Genomic DNA, 23,608 nt, shown 5'->3' on the forward strand with positions numbered 1-23,608 from the left:
AAAAGGAAATGCTCCCACTCAAATTCTGAGTCAGGATTTGGCAAAGAAACTGCAAAAAATTTGTTTTCTGATATTTTGCAAGCATGCATCTTTTCTGGCTCTGAGCTGGCTTTAAGTCCTCTGCTCTGGGCTGGCAGAAGATGCTGAATGTGGTCATGCTGCTAAGCTCCTGTCCTCTGCCCACCACAGCAGCTCTCCCTGCCTGCTCCCTCTCTCACCCTTGCAATGAGCTGACCAGGTGATGAAAGTTCACAGCAGTCACAATTAGGTGCTTTGTGTTGTTCCGTGTCTTTCAGGTAAGCCTCTGTTTTTTCAGCTCTGAGAGCTGCAAGGTACCTCCTTCTCTTTCATTGCCTGCAGATGTTTTAAAAAGCTTTTAATGGAAGAGACCAAAAACTTTCAGTGGTTTATAAAGAGCCCCTTTGGACTTGGTTTAATCTCACAGGCTTCAAATGCCAATGAGACAGGCAGCTTTCTGGGAGCTCACAGCTCTTCTTGCACGGTCTCCCAAAGGCAGCCCCTCTGCAGGGATTCAGCAGTGCCCTCTGCCTTGGAGCTACCTTAAAAAGGGGGATTCTGCCCTGCTGCTTGCAAGGAATTTCAAATAGCTGCACGTCTCTGTAATCCCACCTCTTCTCAGCGAGTCCTCGGTCCTGAAGATTGCAAATAACAAACATCTGTTAAATCAAGGAGCAAAACCAACAAATGCACATGCTGTATTGCAAAACCTTTGTTGTCTGGTTGGTGCAAGCAATGCGCTCCTTGCAACCTGCTGGGTTTGTTTCTTCCCAGGTGCCAGAGGCAATAAATGGTGTCTCACTGTATGGGCAGAGCTCTGGGCTCTTGGTTCTCAGCTGGCTGAGTGAATGAGGAGGGAAGAGTCTTTGCATTCAGGTGTTGACCTGAATGACCTTTGTTTGATAGGTTTGTGATGGAGGGCTGCTGGGGGGTAGGAGAGGGAATACCTGCCCTAGAGAGATCATAGTGAGAGGGTTTTGGTTTTAATGTGCTATTTTAACTAGCAGTGATATATGCTCTTGTAAACATGCCAGCTGAGCTTTGAGAAGAGCTTTAAATGGAGGTAGAGTAATGGCCTCCATAAGCATTCCAAACAGGGACTGAAGAAGGAAAGGCAGAGATGTCAGCACAAAAAGCAAGAGGAGAACAGCAGCGGCATTCGTGCAGAGCACTGCTGGGGGGAGTCAGACCACTGAAGGCACAAAGGTTCGTGGCACAGAGCAGAAAGCAGCCTGAGCCTGTCCTTGTGTATCCACTGCTGCTGTCAGATCCTGACTGATTCCTCCTGATCCCCGAAAAAGCATCAGCCAGAGATCTTTCAGCGTCCTGGTCGCTCCTCCTTGTGTGTGAGCAAACGTGGGAAGTCTTAGTGAGCTCATGCAGTCACTCTATGTGCAACCACAGACAGGGGCTGTTCTCACCCTCACCTGTGATGTGGTGGGTATTGCTAATAAAGCATGGGCGTCACTGCCTGTCTGTGCACTGCTGTCACTGATGAGGAAGCAGCGGCCGTCTGGGTGTGTTGGAAGAAGTGATGTTGTCCCTTGGATTCCAGAGTATCTAAGAGTAGATGGAGAAGTGTAGTGGTGGGAGATCTGAGAACCCAAAGGGAAAGTAAGATCTGTCAGACGAAGTGGAGCACCCTTGGGAAAACTGGCAATATTGCATTTGCTGTCAGATAAAAACCCAGCTTTTGTACAGCTGGGTCTGTAGCACACACTGTGTCATTCATATATTTCAACACAGGTTTCTTTGATCATTTCCATATACTCATATATTTATAATCAGGTAATGGCGTTAGAATGTGTCATGTGGCTGTGGGATTTCAGAATAGAGAGTGACCCATGAACGCTCAAAATTACAAATAACCTTCGTACTGGATAAGAATAATGCATCTTACAAATGATGTGAATCAGTTATTTGTTGCTCTGTGCATCCACAGACAGCAGAGTGCTTTACAGCCTATGTTCAGTTCCTTTACAGCTGTGGGGAAATTCTCAGCTGCAGTTACAGAAGAGCTAGATAAGGCACAGGTAATCCGTAATGGTAAGGAATATTGCTCTTTTCCTCGTTGTCTCCTTTGCTCTTTTCCTTTGCCCATGTTTTGGGCTCCAATTCAAGTGACTTCAAGTTGAATGCACCTATGAAAAAATCCCCAGCATTTGGACCTTCCAACTCCATCATCTTTCTGTGCTTCAGAAGAGAGTTTTAAAATGAAGCTCTGCTTTTAAACGGGCGACGAGCACTCAAGCTGTTTTTAATGGTATCACAAGAAAATTGGCTCCAGCTGTTAGTGGGGTGGGACCACGCCAAAACTCACTTTCTGCTCATGGAGCCCAGACCTTTCACTGCTGCTGTCATGTGCGTGGTTGTGATCGCTCACTTGGAGAAAGCTGTCCTCAAATGTTGCATAGCTTTAAGAACAGGATGAATAAAATAATCTCTTAGAAGAAGCTCAGACATTAAAGCAGTTGGCTAAAGAGGCTTACGCTCTTGTATGAGCATAAACAATAAGGGCTGATGGTGTACTGGGTTGCATTAGCAAGAACATAGCCAGCAGGTCGAAAAGAGTGATTATTTCCCTCTTTATAGCTGGCAAAGCCACATCTGCAGGGCTGTGTTCTGTTCCCTCCTTGTACCAGGAGATGTCAAAGCAGTGCAGATCGGGGCCGCCAGGCTTCCTGGCGACAGGTGATGCTTGGGACTGAGCTGCCTGTGTCAAAGGGAATTGAAAGGAAAGGAGAGGGAAGGCATCACGCTCTGAATGGCAAAGCAAAACTGTTCTGCCATTCTGCAGCAGGGAGACCGAGTTGAAGATTGCGTCAGTCACTCCATAGTCCAGAAGTCTGCACGCTTTTCATGATAGATTTTACTCTAAGATGCGTATACAACAAACATAAGAGGGATTAATAGATGTCAGCCCTAAGAGTAGCAGCGTTTGTGTGACACTGCCAATGTGGCTTTTATTTCTGTATCGCCAGCTAATTTCATGGCATGCAGTAAGTGCAGAGAGTGCTTGCTCTGAAGCATTTACAGTCTGGCTTGCCATGACACAAATGAGGAAGTGCAGACGGATGAAGTTTGTAGCAGAGGGACCACACAAGCTTGTCTGTGTGGAACAATAAAGGAAATTAATTTTAGGGTTTATCTACAGAGGAAATTATCCCAGGATAGCTCTTTGTGCTCGGCTCTCTGAGTGGAAGCATTGCTCCAATAGTGAGGTTCTTCTGCAAGTGGGTTAATTTAATTTGAAACGAGGCATTCTTCTTCTGGAATACCAGCCCCAGGAGTTCACCAGGAGAGTAATCCGCCTTCATTCTGCTGGCACTGATGTATGAACCCTAATTATGTTGACTGGGTGCTGCTGCCTCCGTACTTCCAGGGGAATTTTATGGGAATTCCACGCTCCTGCAGCTGGGGCTGAACTTGAGGCAGGATGGGGATGCTCGTCATATGCAGACATTGCGTGCATGATGCCAGGTCTGCTCTTCAAATGTTGCTTCACCCTGGTTCCCTGAGCATGATGTGGGCCTCAGCACAGAATGGCCAACTCAGCTTTTATTTCTCCCACTTCTGCACCAGCTTTTTGTCTCAGTGCTTTCTGAAGCTAGGTGAGCAGGGAGCAAGTGGGGGGGTCGTCAGTTTCCTTTGAGCCTCTTTTGCTTCCATAGGATGGAAACCCTCCTCTAGGAGTGGAGGGAGGAAGAGAAGGCCTGGGGATGGCATCATGGTCCCCAGTGTACATGCAGCCAGGTGGAGCACCAGCTGCACCTTGACTCTTCCCGTGGTTGTCTGAATTCCAGGAAGCTGAGATTCTCTCTTCCCTGCTTTGTCAGATGGGAATGTCCATGTTATCTTTGAGAAGAAGGAGGAAAGCACTTCAAACGCTGTGCTGGCTTTCCCATAAATACTTCTCTGCTAGAAGTGGTGTGGCTATTGTTATTTAACAAATGCTGTTACTGCAGTTCTGCATGGGCTGAGGACTGACCACTTCTTTCTAAGCTGTTTGCCAAGCGTATGCCCTGTGGATCAGAAGACTGAAGCATTTTATCTGCAGAGTGATGGAAGTTGGCTGTCTCAATGGCAGGGACCTCAGGTGCTGGGAAGCAGAAGAGCAGGAGGCAGCCAGTAACCTCACGTGGGCCTTCCTTGGCCTTTCTGCTCCGGGGGCACCTCGTGCTCTGAGCAGCACAAGCTTTGGGGAGTGAAGGGGGATCGTGTAGCAACAAAAAAACCCACAGCTGTATGCACAAGCAGTCCAGTGTCCTTTATCAACAGCTACCTACCTGGAATACATGCCGATATGGAATATCCAGATGCCGAACGTGCGTGCCTCCCCGGCCGGCAGCAGCAGGGTTAAGGAGCGAGGGCGTAGCTTGCTGCCTGCCGTCAGGAGGCCGTCAGGAGGCCGGCGCGGAGCTGAGGCGCGGAGGCTGAAGGGGGCCCTTTGTTGGCAGTGCTCAGCACCCAGCGCCGTGCCCTCCTGCCGCAGGGGGATGGCTGCACTCCTGTCCGGGCCGGGGCGCAGCCGGGCCCCATGGGCTCTGCGCCTCTCGGGTTTGCCCTTTTAAGTGGTGTGGGGAGCCTTTCTTCCGGATAACTTTGAGCGAGAGGAGCTGAAAGGAAGAAAGGAGACCGTACAGCCGAGGCCAAACTCTAACAAATGAAAATGTTGGAGATTTGCTTGAAATTGGTGGGCTGCAAGTCGAAGAAGGGGCTCTCTTCTTCCTCCAGCTGCTACTTGGAAGGTGAGCGGGATGGGAGGCCCTTCTGGGGGCATGGGAGGCCCTTTTGGAGATGCGGGGAAGCCCTTCGAGGGTATGGGGACCCTTTCTGTGATACGCGGAGGCTTTCTGGGGGGCTGGGAGCCCACTGCCATCCCAGGAGCCGTGGGGTTGTGTGTGCATGACTTCGGGACCAGGTGATTTTCATTAAGCGCAGCATACAAAGGGAGCCTGGCTCTACCATTTATGGTTGTGAAATGTCAAGTGATCCCATGGCCGATCCAACAAACAAAGCCGTCTCCGTGGGCCTGGGCTTTGATTGTGCCCGGAGAAGGATCTCCCTTCCCTTGGGAGTGAAAGGAATAAAGTTACTCTGGGCTAAGGAGGAGAATCTAGATGAAAATCAACTTGCTGAATACAGCAAAGTACTTTCTGCGTGCGTTACTCGCAGTCTGTTGGTTCGTTTTGGCTGTCCCTCTCTGCTGGCATTTCCCAGGCGGCCATACAACTGAATTTACTTAGGTGATCACTTTGAAAAAGTGAATATGAGTCACTCCTGTGACTATAGGAATTGAAACGTGAATTAACGCTTGGGGTGGGCTGAAGCTGGGTGCCTGGGGCTGGAGGCGATGTGCAGGGGTGCCCAGCCTGGTCCCATTGGGCACAGCACGACCCCGGCGCTGCGTCCCCTCAGCCGTGGCCTTGCTCTGTGCAATGCCAGAGCTTTGGCCGGGCCCCAGGAGGCCACAGCCCGCTGTGCTGTGTTGGGCCCATGCATTCCTCGGCTTCTTTTGTGTCGCTGGATGGAACTTTGGTAAAAATAAGCTGCATGCCAGGAGTACTTTGCTAACTCATCAAATCAGAGGGAAGAAATGCAGCCACCTGACCGCGCGCAGCCTATCGCCGGCGGCTCTTGCTCAACTCTCAAATATTCAGCAGAGAAATGTTCCTCAAATTCATAGTTCAGGAATCTGAAAAACTACAAATGGCTGCTCACGGCAGACCGAGCCGAAGGGATCTCATTGCAGGAGGCTGTGCTTGTGGGATGCGTGCAGTGGTTCTGAATAACTTTCGGTTGCCAAGGGGCTTTTTTGGTTGGTTCTCTTATCTTTTACAATCGTTTTTAAAAGTTTCACAAACGTAACGATGGGTGGATGTGTGAACAGTGCTGATCTTTCCAAATGATTCGGCGAGCTTTTAGGTGCACCAAACCTCTGTTTGTGGCACTTCGGTGCCGTGGTTCCGGTCCTGGTCCCCTGGGCCCGGCAGAGCCAGGGCTGGAGCTGATGTTACAGGGTGTTACCCAGGCTGTTTGTGTAAGGTTTCTCTTTTGTATGTGCTACAGCCACTCCCCCTCCCCACTTTGTAATGCAGTTGCATAATAGGATTAGAACGCAGTTTGATTTGCTCCATGTAGGCAGTATCGAGTTAACAACACGATCAGGCAGAGTAAATACTGTGGTATTTTCACCTTCAGCTTCTCTGAGATTGTGGCTGTGTATGTGTTTTTTATTGAGGGATGGGAAACTTTAAAACATACTTCTGTCAAAGCAGCTCAGCCTCTTCTCCCAGCACAGCATGGGGCAGAACTGCAGCCAGCACCCACGGGTCTGTTAAAGCTCCACAACCGAGATCTTAACGCATTTTCCCTGCTGCTGTGACAGCTGTTAGGACACAGATAGAGCAGGACCCATTGCGATGCTCTGGTGGTAGGCTTCTTGGAAAGCAAAGCGAGAGGTGAAGGGAAAACAAAGAAGTGCTTTCTGTTATTCCTTTCCACAGCTGAAGGGGCCCCACACAGCTTTTGTATTCAGGTTGTGGTGTGGTTGAGAGCCCTGCTGAGAGGGCTGAGCAGAAGAGCAGTAGGAGCTTGTGCCAGTGCCCAGTGTGAGGGCACAAGTGAAAGCCATCTGCCTGCAGTATGCTTTGGATAGCAGGTTCTTACAGGTGGGGCTCATTGAGGTGGAAACCAGTAAAGCTTGCAGGGCAGTCTGGCAGATCCTGAGGAGGGGATAGGCTTGTGCTGAGGCTATCAGACACATCCTTGGGAGCTGTGTGACATGGCCGGGCTGTTCCCTGCCTGTCTCACTGGAGCTTCTGGAAGGATTACGGAGATTATGGTGATATCACTGGCAGATTTAACTCTTGTCTTTGTTGCATGGGAAGCTGCTGTAGGCATGAGAGGAAAGCTGAGTTGCTTTAGTAGACTAGGAAACTGCAGAGAGAGAGAGCTGCTTAGAGGTTGAATGGACCGTTAGTTATATGGCAAACTGGTTGCAGCCAGGAGGATAGATGGAATGTTACTTAATTCAATCTCTTTTGTTTTTCATTCTTCATAAAAAAGCAATGTAACAGTGTGTGATGGCTAGCACCAGGCTCAGAAAATCAAGTTTGTAGAATTAGTGAATGAACTTGAAGGTGGTGTTTTGAAATTGGGGTCTGCAGAAGAGGCTCAAAACACTGTGAAGCTGCTCCAAGTCCCAGTGTGTAGGTGCACCAACTTGTGTGTTGGCCAAGCAATCTGAAATGTTTCTGTGGTTGTTCTCAGAGCTTTATGTTCTCTATTAACCTGCAGGAAGGAGGATGCTTTGTGACATCCCCTCGGTGCTGTGTCTGGAGGAATAATTCAGTGCTAGGGCTGGCCCAGCTGCCCATGGAGCGCTGGGGTCACTGTCCCTGGAGGTGTGTCAGACCCATGGGGATGCGGCACTGGGGGATGTGTCAGTTGGGCCTGGGGTTGTGATAGGGTTTTTCCAACCTTGGTGTCTCTGTGTGCCATGGCAGGATGTGGGCAGACCGCCCTGCATGCTGTGTGTTAGCATTTGGCTGAACTGAAACCTTGAAGATTGTTTTAACGTGATCAAAAACATGTTTTAACTGGTTGTATGATTACTGAGCTTCCACGCTCATGTTTTAAGCTGGCCATTTTTTGCTCTCAGTTTTATCCCCCCTAGTAAATATTATTTTTAAATGTGAGATATCTGAACTTCTGTCATCTGCTTCCTCCTTTTTGCCTGTGCCAAACTGAATAATTCCACCCTCACTTCACACCAAGAAAGGGTAAAGAGTAGAAGGGACGAGGCATAGCAAGTACTGCTGCCAATCTGATCTGGAAAGCAGAATGTGTCCATGTCCCAAATAGGGGCTGGAATAGTCTCGCTGCCTTTTTGGGCTTGCTCTACCACTGAAAAGCAGAAACCTTGTTTAAAACCTGTCAGCATCCTCTCTGAAGCTGAAAACTGGTGCAGAGGCACTCCTCAAGCCCTTTGTTTTCAAACCGAAGAATTTCTGCCCTGCCAACTGTCAGATTGCCCATATATCTTTTTTTTTTTTCTTCAGTGTGTCTTGTTACAGTCAGAGCAGAGGAGCTCGGGGAGGAGAAGCCCATAGCCATGGCCTCCCAGGGAAGAGCCTTCTGTTTGTGTCCTCCTTACGTTTTTTGCTCCTAACCTCTTGGCCTCACATCTGCCATCTCTCAATAGAGTTTTTGCTTTTAAATAAGTGTTCTGGCTCTGTAGTGGCTTGCTAGTTGTGTGCTTGCTGCAGTGGTTCTTGCCTGTCCCATCCTTATTAAAAAACCTGGCTGATGATGCTTGTTACCATTTCCCATGGATTGTGGTGAGAAAAGTATTACCATTTCATATAACTAGAGCTGTCTTCAGACCTAAAACTGAACATCACAGACCCATGTTCATCTTCCTTTCTCAGTCCCGAGCTGCTAAAGAAAATTGGGCACTACAGCTGCAAACCTCTGTAGTTCTTGTTCAGTGCTGTCCCTCCCCAGGGCTCTGAAATGGGCAAACCTCACCACTTCTGCTCTGTAACGAAACCAAACCAAAAGCTTCATTAGTGAAGTTTTCAGAAGTATGGAGGTGTCCTTTATAATTCAGTTGGATCTAGCTACTCTTTCCCCTTCTTCTCTCAGATATTTTAATCTAAGATTAGGCAGCAGTTTAGTAGCAGACTTAGAGATAAAATCTGAATTTCTGCTAGATCCACTGTTCCTCTCTGTACATCCACAATTGTGATCATCTCTCTGGTGGAAGATGGTATTTACTGTGTTGTTAAAGGGTTACAAATGGAAAATACCCAATGAATGAGCTATAGTGGAACCTGCAGGCTCATAGAATAGTGAACTCTCCAAAAAGAAATAAAAAATGGATGAAAGATAATGGAATGATCTCTCAGTGGGAGTGGGAGAAGCCATGCCATTGAGGGTTCTTAGCATTTGATAAGGCAAAGCGCTGCGTTTGACTCTGGGCCCTCTTTGTGCTTGGGCAGTGAAGCAGGAATCAGATGCTGTCTGTGAATGCTGGTCTTTTCTCCTGGAAGATAATATTGTTCCATCAGGGATAGGGAATCTTTCAGTGACCAGTAAGGAAATCAGTGGGACAGAGAGGCTGGGAGCTTCGGGAGTGCATTAAATCTGCAGTGATTCTGCCCCTTATCCTAATTTCTTTTAGGGGAAAAGGAAGGAAGGAGGAAGGTAAGGAGAGGAAAAGCTTTAGACAGCATGTGCTTCGACTCCAAAGAGATTACTGTGTGTATTCTGTTATTCCTTGCTTTGGAAACCTTGTGGAAAAAAATGCCAGCACAGTTTGTAAGAGCACAGGATGTTTGTTTTGCAGGGAGACAGGAGGTCTCCTCCTTCCCCCCAGGACTGCCCCGCGGTCAGCTGTGGAGGAGCTGCTTGTCATGCTGTGCTTCTGCCTCTTTTCCAACCCTTCACTTACATTTTTAAGGGAATTTGCTTGTGTTGGTCTGGACCAGCATTGTTCACATCAGAGAACTTCTTACACAGTCCCTAGCAGTGATTCATGGCTTCGCATAAACAGTAATTAGCAAGGGATAGCTATGCTTATGAAATCTTTTGGTGTACGAACATAAATATCTCCTGATGCAGACTTAATTCGGGGAAAAAAGCATCCGTATGGCTGATGCCTGAAAATAAAAGCTCTTGCTCTCTCATTTCCTAGTCTGCTATTGGAGAGTTGTGTTTAGCTGTTGTGAGTGCGGAGCTGAATTACACTGCTGCCCTGGGACTCCTCCCAGGCATCCAGGTGCCACCTGAGCACGGTGCGATGGAATCAAGAAGCTGTGGTTTTGCAGAGATGCAGCAGCAAGCTTTGTGGCTGCCTGGAGGAATCTCAGCTTGGTGATAATCAATGGAGCCCACCAACGGAGCTGGACTTGCCTCCTGCCTCGTCACCGAGTGAAGACACTGTCCTGTGGCACAGCAGCTGGGCTGACTCATCCAGAGGCATCTGGCCTATTGAGGGGCTCAGAGGTGCTGTGAAGCTGTAGGTGAGACCAGTGTCGGTGGTGAAGAAGCTATAGTGTGTTGGAAAAGACTGTTGTCATGAAATCACAGAACCGTTTGAGTCAGAAGGGACCCTTAAAGGCCATCATGTCCCACTCCCTGCAATGGACGGGGGCAGCACAGCTCCATGGGTGCTCAGAGCCATCCCCTGACCTCGGGTATCTGTGGGGCTGGGGCACCACCAGCTCTCTGAGCAGCGATGTGAGTGAGCTGCACTGCCTGCTGCTCCGAAGCATGATCGCGTCTGGGCAGATTGACCAGGGATGTCTCAAAGAGAGATGAATGCTGCCGACAGCTGGCTGTACAGGGAACCCAGACAGACCTGTCCTCTCTGGTTCTTTTGCATCTTGGATTTGTGTTCTGAATCTGCTAACAGCCTCCTCTAGGGGCCCAGGCCTTTAGCAGCGCGTGTTGTCACAGTCCATCAAGCTTCTCCCCCCTCATCCCGCTCCGGGCCGCGCATGGGCCTGGCTGTGCTGGAGGCTGGAGGGGAGCCCGCCTTGGATTTCCGGCCTTCCTGTTGAATCAGACCCCACGGGGCAGGCGTTTTCCTTCCTTGCCGAGGTTACGGCCAGCCCGCAAGGCGCAGGGCCTGCTCTGTGCTGTGTTGGGCAGCGTTGCTGCTCACAGCCGTCTGCCAGCTACATTCGTGTGGTAAAGTGCTGATAGCTTCGTTTTCTGAAAGGGGATCTCCTGCCTCTGACCAAAGCATGGGTGTGTGTTTTGTGCAGTCACTCCTGCGCTGACACACTGGCACAAGGGCACTGCCCCGAGCAGCCCCGACCTCCTGGTGACATCCCAACAGCCTTCCCCGAGGTTTGGGGAGAACTGGCAGGAAGCAGAGGAACTGAATTCTCCAACCTACTTGGATATGCCTAATATTGACTGATTATTACACACCTAATGCGCCTCACTGTGCACGTTTGAAGCTCAGTTTTTGGGAATCAGTTTTTTCTCAAGGCCTCTAAGATTCCTACAAAGTGCACGGTGCAGCATGCGCTCTCGCTGCGTACTTCTTGTGAGAGCGGCAGGTGGCAGAGAGGTAACAAAAATGGCCCAGCTTTTACTCAAAAGAAGAGGAGAGATGATTAAAAATAGGATAGACTACAAAAATATATATCTAACTCTGTATACACCACATCTTATAAATCTCATCCTGCCTGACTTTCAGCGTTTCAAGTTCCGGTGATTTCATTTATAGGGTAATTAAGGGATTTACTTTCTAGAGGTCTTTGCTTCTTTCAAGTCTAACCGTTGCAGCACTTAGGCAAGACTGAAGGATTTACGGAGAGCCAGCAGCTGACGTGAGCAGCACTGCCTGCAGGCAGAGGGTTTCCTTCTGCTCCATGGCCAGGGCAGGCAGCTCATGTGTTGGGAAGGGACTCTGCAGCCACAGCATTGTGTGCATGTGGCAGGAGGTCTGCTGTAAGGAATGGTCCATACGTGAGGAATGCAGATGTTGAGAAAACTAGAAAAATCCTAGCACGTGGGCTAAGCAGATGGCTTTTATCAGCAAAAATGAACCTGCTCTTCTCTCCTTTCTTCCTGCAGAAGCCCTCCAGAGGCCAGTCGTGTCAGATTTTGAGCCCCAGGGGTTGAGTGAAGCTGCTCGCTGGAACTCCAAGGAGAACCTCCTGTCCTGTCCCAGTGAAAATGACCCTCACCTCTTTGTTGCACTGTATGATTTTGTGGCGAGTGGGGACAACACTCTCAGCATAACTAAAGGTAAGAGAAATGTGCAGGATGGTATCAGGAATCAGAGAAGCACAGAAAGAAAAGCCACAGTGGAACAACTGAGTTATATGCTAAACACTATGGAATTTTTTTTACTGTGGGAATTCTTCTTAAACAAATACAAATATTTCTTGAAGTCATAACCTTTTAAAAGGTTAAAACTATTTGAGGTTTTTGCATTGGACAAGACTGTGTCAGTAGGAGGTCTCCACTAAGAAAAGGAATTTGAGCTGAGAAATTGAACTAGGCTGACTTCAGATGCAGGTCTTTGTCATTTTTGTTGTTCTCTAGAATGCAGTCCTCCTATGAAAAATGACTGTGCAGATGCAGTGTTTTCTTATTTGATCCTCTCATTCCTTATGTGCACTTCAAGTCTGCTTACTTGCTAATCAGAATAGATTTTTGCCATTTATCCGCTCCTGGTCTAGCCCCATCAAGCCAATTCAGCTCAAATAAAATTTGTTGGAATCTTTTTTTAAGCTCAGACAGCATCAGAACTGCTGCAGAACTGCATGAAAATTTCACAGACCCTTGGAGCACGCATATCATTTTATTTGGCTTCTGTGGTCCACTTAAGCTTAAAGAGACTCACATTGTCCCTGCTCAGTCAGATACCCATTCTAATGATCTATAAGCCAGAAATAATCCATCTTTTTTACTCTACTCCTGGATTTGCTGTGTCTAAATATGTTCTCTGGTTGTGCTTAGGTGAAAAGCTTCGTGTCCTGGGCTACAACCATAATGGTGAATGGTGTGAGGCTCAAACGAAGAATGGACAAGGCTGGGTACCCAGCAACTACATCACCCCAGTGAACAGTTTGGAGAAACATTCCTGGTACCATGGACCAGTGTCACGTAATGCTGCTGAGTACCTCCTGAGCAGTGGCATCAATGGCAGCTTTCTCGTGCGAGAGAGTGAGAGCAGTCCAGGACAGAGATCAATTTCACTGCGCTACGAAGGAAGGGTGTACCACTACAGAATAAACACTGCGTCCGATGGGAAGGTAGGCTGCGGGCTGTCCGTGCTGCCAAAGAAAACCTTGCTGGAGTGCTTTGTGTACTGACTGGTCAAGGTCAAGGAGTAATAATTGAAACGTGCAATTCTGAGCCCTGATCACAGTGTTCAGCATCTGTAGTTATAATGAACTGTGAGCTTCTGACCAGGCTGTGATGAAACACACTTATTCCTTTAGCCAGCTGCTGAGATATAGCACAGCTCAGTAGCAAACTGCCATCCTAGAGCTACATCAGAGCTGAATGCAGTAGATATCATCAATAAGATGTTATCTAGCAATGGATTTTCATTACATATGTTCAAAAGAACCTCTAGGAGTGCCAAATCAGAGAAGTCTGTGCCTGTTGTTAATAGCCCTGTAAGTTTAGGAGCAGAATACCTTTAGAACTATTCAGCCTTATTTTAAACTATTTTAATTTCTCCACAGTATTTCCATGTGACCACTGAAAATGGGTAGGCACCTTCTAATTTGTATGGACCCCTTTTCCAGTGTCATCTTTCTTTTCTATCTTTATGTGCTCCAGCAGTGCTGCGTTTCGTGGATGCTGCAGAGAAATGTTAACATAAGAATGAGGTTTTCCACAGATTTTTGTTGGAATTTCATGGAAACATTTTGGCTGGAATTTCATGGAAACATTTCAGAAATTCTTGTTTTTAATGAATCTGTTGTGAGGGGTATCTCTTCAGATCCTCTGCAGAAGTTGCAGCATAGATCTGGAGCATGGCTGCTGAGGCTCTTCTTGCCAGCATCTGGTAGTTGAGAGTTATCGAAAGTGATATATATCCAAGTTACAGTGCTTTGGTTCTTCCTTTTTCCTCTTTTGTAGACACTCTGTGGTCAGAATCGGCACTGTGAGTTGCTGACATACTGCACACTCGGGGTGTGCATGGTGACCTGCAATATCCTTCCTCCTGCTGTCCCTGTAGCTGACTTCCCTTTGACTCACACTGATGCTGGCAGATGAGCAGCGTGCACATGTGAACATTCTGAACCCCGGCCTCCCTCAGTCGGTGTAAATAAGCACGTGTCCCTCATGCCATAGCACGTTCTTCATTTTAACTGCAGGAGGTTTTGGCGTATGAAGGCTTTCATCCCAGCAGAGCTGTTTTGATCCCCCCAAAGCAATAATTTGTTCAGCTCTGTATTGGCCAGGTCAACTGTTCATTTCCCACAAAGTTGCTTGAATTGGTGTTTTTTGATAAAATGTGCAGGTCAGCACAATGCACTAAAACAGACCTGCAGTCGGTGGTGGTTGGAAATGCAAAATAGAGAAGCAGCAGTGAGCGAGTGCTGGGCTTTGGGAGGAGGTGGCCGTGTGCCGAGGGAAGGGAGTTACATTGTGCCATGCTGCAATTAGCAGCCTGGCATGTTAAGTCTCATTTGTTTCCATTTGTGTTAACAAAGTGGGCAGCAGCGTGCTGTCTCTGTGGCCCACCTCCAGCCTGCACTGGGCTGGGAGCACCTCGCTCTTCCTTTCACCTGCCAGAGTTTAGGGGTGAGGAATACAGACAGCCAATATCTCTGCTTTCCCCTCGTGAAATGGAGGCTGCTGGATCTCAGAGCTGCTGCTGTCATGCTCCATTACCCGTGTTGCAGCACTGCGTGGCTCTGCAGAAGGAAAGCTGCTACCTCCAGCTCCCTGGGCACCTGGGGCTGCCACAGCCTGCTGTATCGTTAGTCAGCCTGTCTGAGGAGTTTAGTGTCAGCAAGTGCTGCGGGAAGGGTGAATGGCTTTGGTGGATTGTGTCCTGCAACTGTGAGAGCAAAGAGCTTTTACAGAAATGTGCGTAACAACTGCTGCCTGCCATGGGGTGTGCATGCATCACAGAGCCCTGTGCTGTCTCTTTGCTGTAAGAAGAAGGAACAGGGAAAGATAGGAGATGTGTACTTCTTAGCTTTAGCATTGTTCGTGCTGAATGCACTGAGATTCAGCATCAGTTCCTTTTTTTTTATTTCCCATTTTAATGGGACATATTCTTCCGGACCACCTCTTAATGTGGTTGGTTTTTTTTTTTTTTTTTTATTTTTTTTAAGAAGACACTCAAAATGACCTTTTTGATTTGGCTGGCATGATGCAGCTAGTCATTTGGTAAACCACTTCCGTGGAGCAGAGCACTTGGTTTTCCTGAGTTGGTATTAAAAGCCTTCTATTGAGTAACCAAGCTGAGCAAACAGCATTGCCCAGCCAGTTTGTGAAATCCTGCTGCCCTCAGTGTTAGGGGCACAGGACGTGTCTTGCTTTCTTGGAGCTTCCAGTGGCTTAACTGGATGCAGGTTAGCTCCTTTACCGTGAATCTCAATCAGTTTTTTGGTGTAGGCTTTTCAGGTTGTTGGTTGATGGCAGAGTGAGAATCCCCTTGGGTTAAGGATGTGGTTCACGTGGATCAGCACCCCTACCTCCAGTCAGAAGGAACACGGTCTGATGGGAGGAGCTGTGGATAAATTGACTTCAGGTGTCAGTGCTATGAGCTAGACACTGAGAGGGGGGAGAAAAACTGCCTCCAAAATGAGCACCTGTGGTGGGTGGGTGGTTTTGGTTTTTTCATTTGAATTTGTGTGTGTGAAGGCATGAAGTGCTGTTCCATGGCCTGGGCGTGGTGATCCTGAGTTCTGTTCTCCAACCTGTAACAGGTTTGCTGTGAAATCTTTGGCCATCTATTTAACTTCCTTCTCATAGGATCATATAATCTGTCACAAAAATAGAAATGTTTCTCATTTCTGTGAGATTCTGAGATTGTGAGATGCAGGCATCATAAAACAAAGGATAGCTTCCTTCTCCATGGTTCCTTAATAATTCCAGGTGATCCAAGAGTTCAGCACAATTTTACACATCTATCCTCACTTTTGTAAACATTTTACACATTTTAGTCCTCAGTGTAACACGGGATCAGTTTGTACTACTGCTCACCCTGCAAGTGCTTCCCAAATTGATGTTGATTTACATTCTGGTTGTGCTGGCAAACATCGGTGGTCTGAAGAACTGTTTGCTTCTTGCCATGCAGTTAAGAGTCTCTCTTAAGTTGGCACCCTTCTGGTCTCAGAACATCTGTTTTTAAGGTGATTTCACCCCTGGCCATGACAGGTGTTGAGGTTTGATCCAGTTACTTCACCAAAAAAATATGACTCAGTTTTTTTAGGAACTGAGCTCTCGCTCCACAGGAGAGTGCCTCTGTTTTCCAGAGCTTCCATAGGAGCCTTGCCATCAGCAAATGTAGCAAGATGAGAGTCAATATGTTATCATCAGAGTAGTTAATGGTTCACGTTCAAGCTGGTAATGGTTTTGTTCAAGTGATTTACAGGAAGGTTGGCCACTGTGCATCTTCTCCCACTCCCTGGAGCCTGGGTGCTGTTGCCATTGTAATGGGGGTTGTGATTCCTCTGCAGCAGAAAGGTTGGCTTTTCAGCATAGCTGCCTTTGTTGGATAATGCTCATGTTCCAGAAAACTTATAGATGACATTGCTCTGTTGCAAAGGGCAAAGCTTGAAAGCCAGCAGTCACCCTACAGCTTGTAGAAGTCACTGACCAATTTGTGGGTTGTGCTCTCCTGTATTTTGTCTTTCTGGGGTTATGCTGTGTGTCTGAGCTGAGCATTTTACCTTTTGCAGTTCTTTTTATAATGTCCATGACACATATAACTTAGCAACTGCTGCCAATTCTGTCACCATCCATCCTTAAGCTTTTGCCTAATTTTCAGGAACTGAAGTAGGGAGTTGGGGAAGCAGGGTGCTGAGGGGCCTTTTCTGTTACTCTGACTACCATAGGTGATGCAGCTGCTGTTTTCACTCACCTTTTCATTTTCTTTCTTTATTCGTAGTGCTCATGTAACCTTCAGAGCATTTGTTCTTCTCCAGTGCCTCTTATACTCATTTTTATAGTAAATAGATGCTTGCAAAGGAGCATCCATACAGAATCTGCCAGTCTCCAGTTCAGAGACTCTCAAGTTTGACCTTTTTTCTTCCTTCCCTGCAAACAATTTTTTTCCCCTCTGCAAATGCATCTCCATTTTCTGTTAGACATGTTCACTTATTGCTGGAACTTCACAGATGTGTTTTCTTTTTCCATCCAAGCATTCTGTCTGGGTGGAGGAAGTAGTGCTTGGCCGCAGGTCTGGGATTTGGGGATGATTGGCATCCCTGTCAGCTTCCCTGCTTTGCAAAATGAGACAGATGGATGCTGCACATGCACAGGCTGCACTGTTGAGTGCGTATCCAGTGAGTCAGAAGGCTTCTCCCTCTCCATCAAGTGCTACCAGCACCACTTTGTTCTTACTGTGTTTGTGGCTTTTGTCACCTTCTGTAGCAGAAGATTGATCTTGAGTGTGAAATTGGAAGTACTAAATTGTAGCAGGGAATCACTTGTCCATTGCCTACCATAAGCTTTTAGGCTCAAAATGGAGCTTCTCTTTGGATGTTAAAAGGTAACAAACATGGGTTACCATGTGTCTCGACAGATTCCCACTCAGTAATAATTTTATTTCTGTTACTGATCTGTGCCCATCACAAGGATGCAGCAGGCCAGCTAGCTTACTTAGGCCAATAGCAGGGAAGCTACCAGTTTGTTACTGAAACTTCATAAAGTAGGAAGGTAAAATGTCATAATTGAAATAATAATAATGTGATCAAGACGCAGAGGTAGGGAATCCCTGCTGTTCAGAAGCATCCCACAACCCTCGCTGACCAGACTTCAGAAGAAAACCATTTCAAGCAACAGCATGCCAGTGTATTGCTATTTGCAGTCATTCCTTCCATGCTATTTCAGCAAAGCGTGTGTATTTTCTTTAGAATCTGTGCATTTCCCATGCAAATGTTGATCTTTTTCAGCTCCAGGCTTCTGCAGAGCTCGTGGTGTTGCAGTTCAAGTAGAAGTGATGATGCTTCTCTGTCGTGACTTCACAACACAGTTTCTGCAGGTGAATGCTCCAGTGTGATGACGTGACTGAGCTTTCTATTCTCCTTGCTCCCTTAGCTGTACGTCTCTTCAGAGAGCCGCTTCAACACCTTGGCAGAGTTGGTCCATCATCATTCAACGGTAGCAGATGGGCTCATCACCACTTTGCACTACCCGGCGCCCAAGCGCAACAAGCCCACCATTTACGGGGTGTCTCCAAACTATGACAAGTGGGAGATAGAGAGAACTGACATCACTATGAAGCACAAGCTGGGCGGCGGGCAGTATGGAGAGGTGTATGAAGGAGTCTGGAAGAAGTACAGCCTCACAGTGGCTGTGAAGACCCTAAAGGTAGGACCTGTATCTCTGAGCAGTCCTGTTTGTCTCCTTTTCAGCAGGAAGTGAGTTCGAGCTGGCTGATTTCCTCCAGCCCCACGTGACAGTTTGGGGTTGGTGATGGCTGTGCCTTTCTGTACTTTGACCTAGAATGATAGATAACTTGATGAGTTTATGATTCTCTGTGTAAACTAAGCAAAGGAGGATGTTAACAGCACAGTTTTTGCTTTAGGACAGGTGAAATCTTAGAGAAGTACTGCTGTGGCATCCCTTGCATTCAGGAGGTGGCAAAGATGTGCTGATCATAGATGAACGTGCTAACACAAGCTGATGTATTAAGGAAGGTTGCGGACTGTGACTCAGCCAGCATAAAATTCAAAGCCTGTATTTCAGGGAAACTCTTCATGCTTTGATTGTCTCTCATGTGGCTTCTTTCCCAAAAGCCAAGCTCCTTGTGTACCCAGTAGTCTTAGGCAATTGTTCATAGCTGTTTATTATCAGAAGATACAAGAGGAGGAAAAAGTGCATCCAAGCTAAAGTGTATTAAAATTCGTAAGAGGGCTTAATGAGGGACTGGATAATCAGTTCTGCTTCTGGCTCTGCTCCCTTATTTCTGAGTCTTGGTCTCCTTGCCTCTTGAAATGCAAATAATGCTCTGAGTTCAGAAGGTCATTGCTTAATTCATTTATGTTTATAAATGTGTCTTGAGATCTTCTGGCACCATCCACACACATTGCATTTGATTGCTTAATAGGAGTTTTATGCTAACTTGACACCATGTTTTCTCTCCTCGCCTGGAGATGTGGTTTGGTCTTGCAGAAACAAACAGAAGAGGGATTTTGTTTGTTTCTTCTTGGGGTTTTTTTTGGTTTTTTTTTGCAATGGAACTTTTGAAGTGGAGAGAGCTGTATAGATGTATAGTGTCAGGGGAAGAAAACTGCCTGGATTTGGGGAAAATATTTCTTCCTTACTGTCTGAACAGCAGCAACCTCAGTATTTCTGGGTTGCTATGGCCGCAGAAAGTATTTCCATTTTGGCCTTTGGTGTATGGTGGAGCTTCCCGGTCGGGCTCCCCAGCGGACAAGAGCAGAAGCAGCAGCTTACACAGGCAGCGGGTGACACCTAGTGTTAGGGCCACCGCACGGGGACGGCGGGGCTGCCTGCAGCACCGTGCCGTGGGACCGGGCTGTGAGCAGGGTGAGCAAAGAGTCCACACCATCAATGAGAGAGACAAATTGCTCCTCGAAACGTTCAGTTTGCAGCAGCATCTTCTTTCTGCTTTCTGGCTGTGACGTGAGGATCCCTGATGTCTCCTGTCCCTCATCTGTCCCGGAGTGTCATTGTTGCATCCCTGTACCACGTCTCTAAAACCCATCAAAAAAGGCAAATGATGCGTCGTGCCGTCGAATCTCTGCGCGTCGGAGAAACTTCAGTACGGACCATGACTGTTTCAAATACATCAAATAAATATTTAATGAAACATGACTGAAAGTGGTTCGTAATGTAATATGGAACAGTGTGTGCCACTGGGGAATGCAGGAGGAACCAAAAAGAGAGTTAAGAAACACTTCAGTCTGCAATTATGCACACTAAAAACCATCCTTAAAAGCGAATTTATACTCCACCTTCTTTAAATCCATCAGTCTAGTGCTTGACAGGTGGGGTTGCAGCTCCCTTCAAAGTTTTGGGAAATACTTAAAAATGGCATTTATATTCCAGTTCTACATGGGAAAACAAGCCCTTGGCAGCTTCAAGTGACTCGCTTCATTTTCTGCCAGAGAATGTTTTTCACAGCTTCAGATGGTTCTCCTTGTTCCTTCCCTGTCTACTTCAGAAGAAGGATGGAAGGAAGGGAGGGTTGAAGGCACCGAAGATCCACACAGTTCACGTTGTGGAGCAGTGCTCAGCAGCACCCATTTGTTGTTCTGTTTTCTGTCGTGTTACAGCTAGCACAGAGCCTGGATCACACGAGAAGACAAATGCAGCACACGCTGTTTTTTCAGCCTCGTGTAACTGGCAAGTGCTAGGCTACGTGTTGGGGTGTAGGTGGGTCCCATTGCAGTGTTCCACTGGAAACCCGGCGAGCTGCACCGAACACAGCAGGATTTCAGAGGGTCTGTGGCCATGACATGGCGCGCTCTGTGTTTGCTTTTTTGCTCCTGATCCTGTTGGAAAGGGGCAGGAGGGCTGCAGGGACTGGGCTGGAGCATCGTGCCCTGTCTCGTTCTGCAGCCTGCTGTGCCTGTGCCCCAAACTCGGTTCCCTGGGGGGGCTGTTCAGTGATTCAGCTGTTGGGAGCTGCCCAGCTTTATTTAATGTTTATTTTTTACCCCAGCAGATGGGGCAGCATGGAGCTGTCCCTTAGGGAGCTTTGTGCAAGTCCAGGTTGAGGTGCTGCCCTGTTTTTCTGGGAAAATACCGTATTGCTGGGACTGTTTTATTTGTTCTGTGGTTTTGTGCAGCGGAAGATGGAAACTGGTAAAATTCTGCCATCAGATTTTCAGGGAAATCATTGTTACTGTAATTCTCTGCATGCATCCTTCCTATTAATTTGGTCAGTGAGAGGCAATAGATTTAAAACCACAGAGCGGCAATGCAGAGGAACAGCCTTGTGCAGCCTGCATAGCATACATAAGATAAGTGCGTGTTTAGGGTTGTTTTGCAACCTGGATTATTAACCCTGTTTCCTTTGCTAAAGAAAATGGTTTACAGTTCTGTTCCCCAGGACCTTTGGGCGATTCGTTTTGACAGAGCGTGTTCAGAAAAACACAGCTGCCAATCAAGCTAATTGGCAACGAATAGTGAATGATGGATTGAAGCTGTTTGAAAGAGGCTCTCATCGCTAACTGCAGAGCAGAGTGCTGGCTGGATCTTACAGCAGCAGCCCACTGTTATCATTCTCACCAGCAGCAGTAAATCCTTTCCAATCCTTCCTTAAAACACTTCGTCCATGTAGGCTGTCAACATTAATCCACCAATGAAAAAAAATATGGATTTAGAAAGAAACATTGCTTTAGGAATGGATCTGTATTTTTGCACCACTTTGAAATGACCTTCGGGCCGTGGGGGTATATTTGCTTCAGAATATGTATCTTCTGAGCAAGATCGTATCTTCCTCAGCTTTCTGTTGTGCCAAGCAACTTTATGGTGCTCAACAAATAGGCAGTGACACGTCTGCCCAGACCCATTGCGTCATGGGTCAGGCTCTAAATGCCAGGGATGAAATCTGTGAAACCTCAGGCTCTCAATTCCCCAACCGTTGGCCGTGCTTCTCTTTGCAGTGGGGTTTCCTTGCTCAGACCCACTGAAATTGGGGGCTTGCATCTCAGCAGTTGCTCAGACCTTAGCTTGGGTTGTAACCTTCCTTTTGATTTTTGTTCTCGTTTCATTTCTTTCCGTGCTGTTGATTTTGTGTGTTTTTTTTCCTTGTTAGGAACAAACGCGCTGAGCTTTTTCCTTTTCAACTCCTGAGTGGTCCTGTGAGAGGCCCTTCACAAAAGGGATATGGATTTTCTTGCCCAAAAAAGCTCCCTTACAATAAGAATGATAAAAATGTATTTTTAAAAATCCTACAAAAAAAGGCCCAACAAAACAAAAAATGTTCCTCACTCCCTGGCACTGTGATGTGGCTACAGGGAAAAACTACCTTGAAAGAACTGGGGCTGATGCTGTCACTTTGCAGTTCTTTTTGTGTCCTCCTCTGTGCACGCTGTTCTTGCCAAAGCTTTGCTATTGTTCTGCAGGAGGATACCATGGAGGTGGAAGAGTTCTTGAAAGAAGCTGCAGTAATGAAGGAGATCAAGCATCCGAACTTGGTGCAATTATTAGGTAAGTGATAAATACCAAGCAGGGGGATTTGAACTAAACCCTTGTGCAGTGATATGGATGTTAAGGAGGAGATAAGCTGCTTACCATACCAAGGCTTTAAATACAGGCGCTTATTGTCTGGCAAAATTCACAATTTGTACCGGTAATACATGATTTTTAATGATCTCGTCTCCCTAACGTTTTAAGTTGCCAGAGCCTGAAGCAGGAAATTAAAATCCTCTATTAACCAGTTCCAAGCAAAACTCATCCTCTGGGCAGTCCCCCTGTTTGCAGCCATTAGAGATGTACGTTGCCTGAGATGACAGACTTGAAGGGTCATTGACGCTCTCGGATATTCATAGTGAACTTTATCTCGGTCCGTAGGGGTGTGCACACGGGAACCTCCTTTCTACATCATCACGGAGTTCATGACTTACGGGAATCTGTTGGATTATCTGCGTGAGTGCAACCGGCAGGAGGTCAATGCGGTGGTGCTGCTGTACATGGCAACCCAGATCTCTTCAGCCATGGAGTACCTGGAGAAGAAAAACTTCATCCACAGGTACGAATGGCACCGAGTGCTCCTGAATCTGATCTGAATCGGAATCTGCATCTCCTGATGTATTTTAAGGTTGTCACAGCCTTCCCTTCAGCTGCATCCCGTGTCCTGTACTTAACACCCTGTCTGCTATATTCTGATGCAGTATGTTGACCTGTCTGTAGGAGGGTCTTCTGATTGTTTTTCTCCATTTTTATTTTTCCTCTTTTGAAGCAGGTGTAGGTTAAAGACATACCAGTGCTTTTACAGTTTGAACAAATGCCTTAGATACAAACGCTTCCTCAAGTAACAGGCTCTTAGTGGCTCACATAAGCCTCTTCTCCTTCGTTGTTTTCAACAGCCATTAAAGGTTGCTGCAGACAGGTGACACTGCTGGGTGTGTGCAGGTGCTCACAGCAAAGCCACCCTCTTAGTGCCATCTCACCCTGTGTCCATTCTTGTTTATTTCACTTTTTTCCTCTTCTGTAGAGATTATTGTCCACCTTTGTCCAAATTATTTGACTTTAATAATGTCTTTGCAGTCTTGAAGTCCCAAAGACTCTGACCTTTAAGTGTGCTGCAATTATAGCTGGAGCTTTGCATTCTTTGTCTGTAGGAGCGACCTCCTAGCAATATAATGACACATCCTGTGTGAGAGATGAGAGCTGCTGAGTTCAATACAAGATGTTCTCTGTGCCACAGTGTGACCTTTCCTGACCAATTAGCTAGAATGTGGAATTAGCACATGTTTTTTATGGAGGCAAATAAGAAGATCGCGTGTAAAGTTTTCGGTGTTCCTCAGGCATGCGTTGCTTTTGCTGCCTGAAAGAGCTGTTTAAATGCTTCTATCAGTCAATGAAGCAAACGGTGATGCTGCAATTAAAATTTCCACCCTTTGAATTGCTCTGTTGAAAGTATTCCATCCCTTCAGCCTGTAGGAAGTGAGCTTTAAAATCTGCTTTGTATGAGTCCCATTTGTCTGCTCTCCCATTCATTTCAATTCATCTTATTTCTGATGACCCATTTATCTAAAATAAATAGTAGCATTTTTCCTTATCAGCCACCCCCATACCCACCTACCCAATTATTTTAAGAGTGTTGTCATAATTCACATCCGTGGATTCAAATGCTGAGCTGTGACCTCATTTAATGAATCAGGAAGGGGGAGGAATTTGATTATGAAGAGGAGCTTTTATTTAGACATACATTGTAGTAGTCGGGATTGAT

The 23,608-nt window shown here is 46.9% G+C and overlaps 1 protein-coding gene across 1 annotated transcript in view; it reads left to right on the plus strand.

Moving 5' to 3' along the window:
• Positions 1 to 23,608, plus strand: part of ABL1 (ABL proto-oncogene 1, non-receptor tyrosine kinase) — a 65,509-nt gene that overhangs the window by 31,127 nt on the left and 10,774 nt on the right. Inside the window, 5 exon segments of the mRNA XM_010720901.3 lie at positions 11,614 to 11,787; positions 12,505 to 12,800; positions 17,779 to 18,051; positions 21,780 to 21,864; positions 22,228 to 22,405. Coding sequence (XP_010719203.1) covers positions 11,614 to 11,787; positions 12,505 to 12,800; positions 17,779 to 18,051; positions 21,780 to 21,864; positions 22,228 to 22,405 — 1,006 coding nt within the window.

The sequence above is a fragment of the Meleagris gallopavo genome, chromosome 19, assembly GCF_000146605.3.
Source record: "Meleagris gallopavo isolate NT-WF06-2002-E0010 breed Aviagen turkey brand Nicholas breeding stock chromosome 19, Turkey_5.1, whole genome shotgun sequence".
In the NCBI taxonomy this organism is placed as follows: domain Eukaryota; kingdom Metazoa; phylum Chordata; class Aves; order Galliformes; family Phasianidae; genus Meleagris; species Meleagris gallopavo.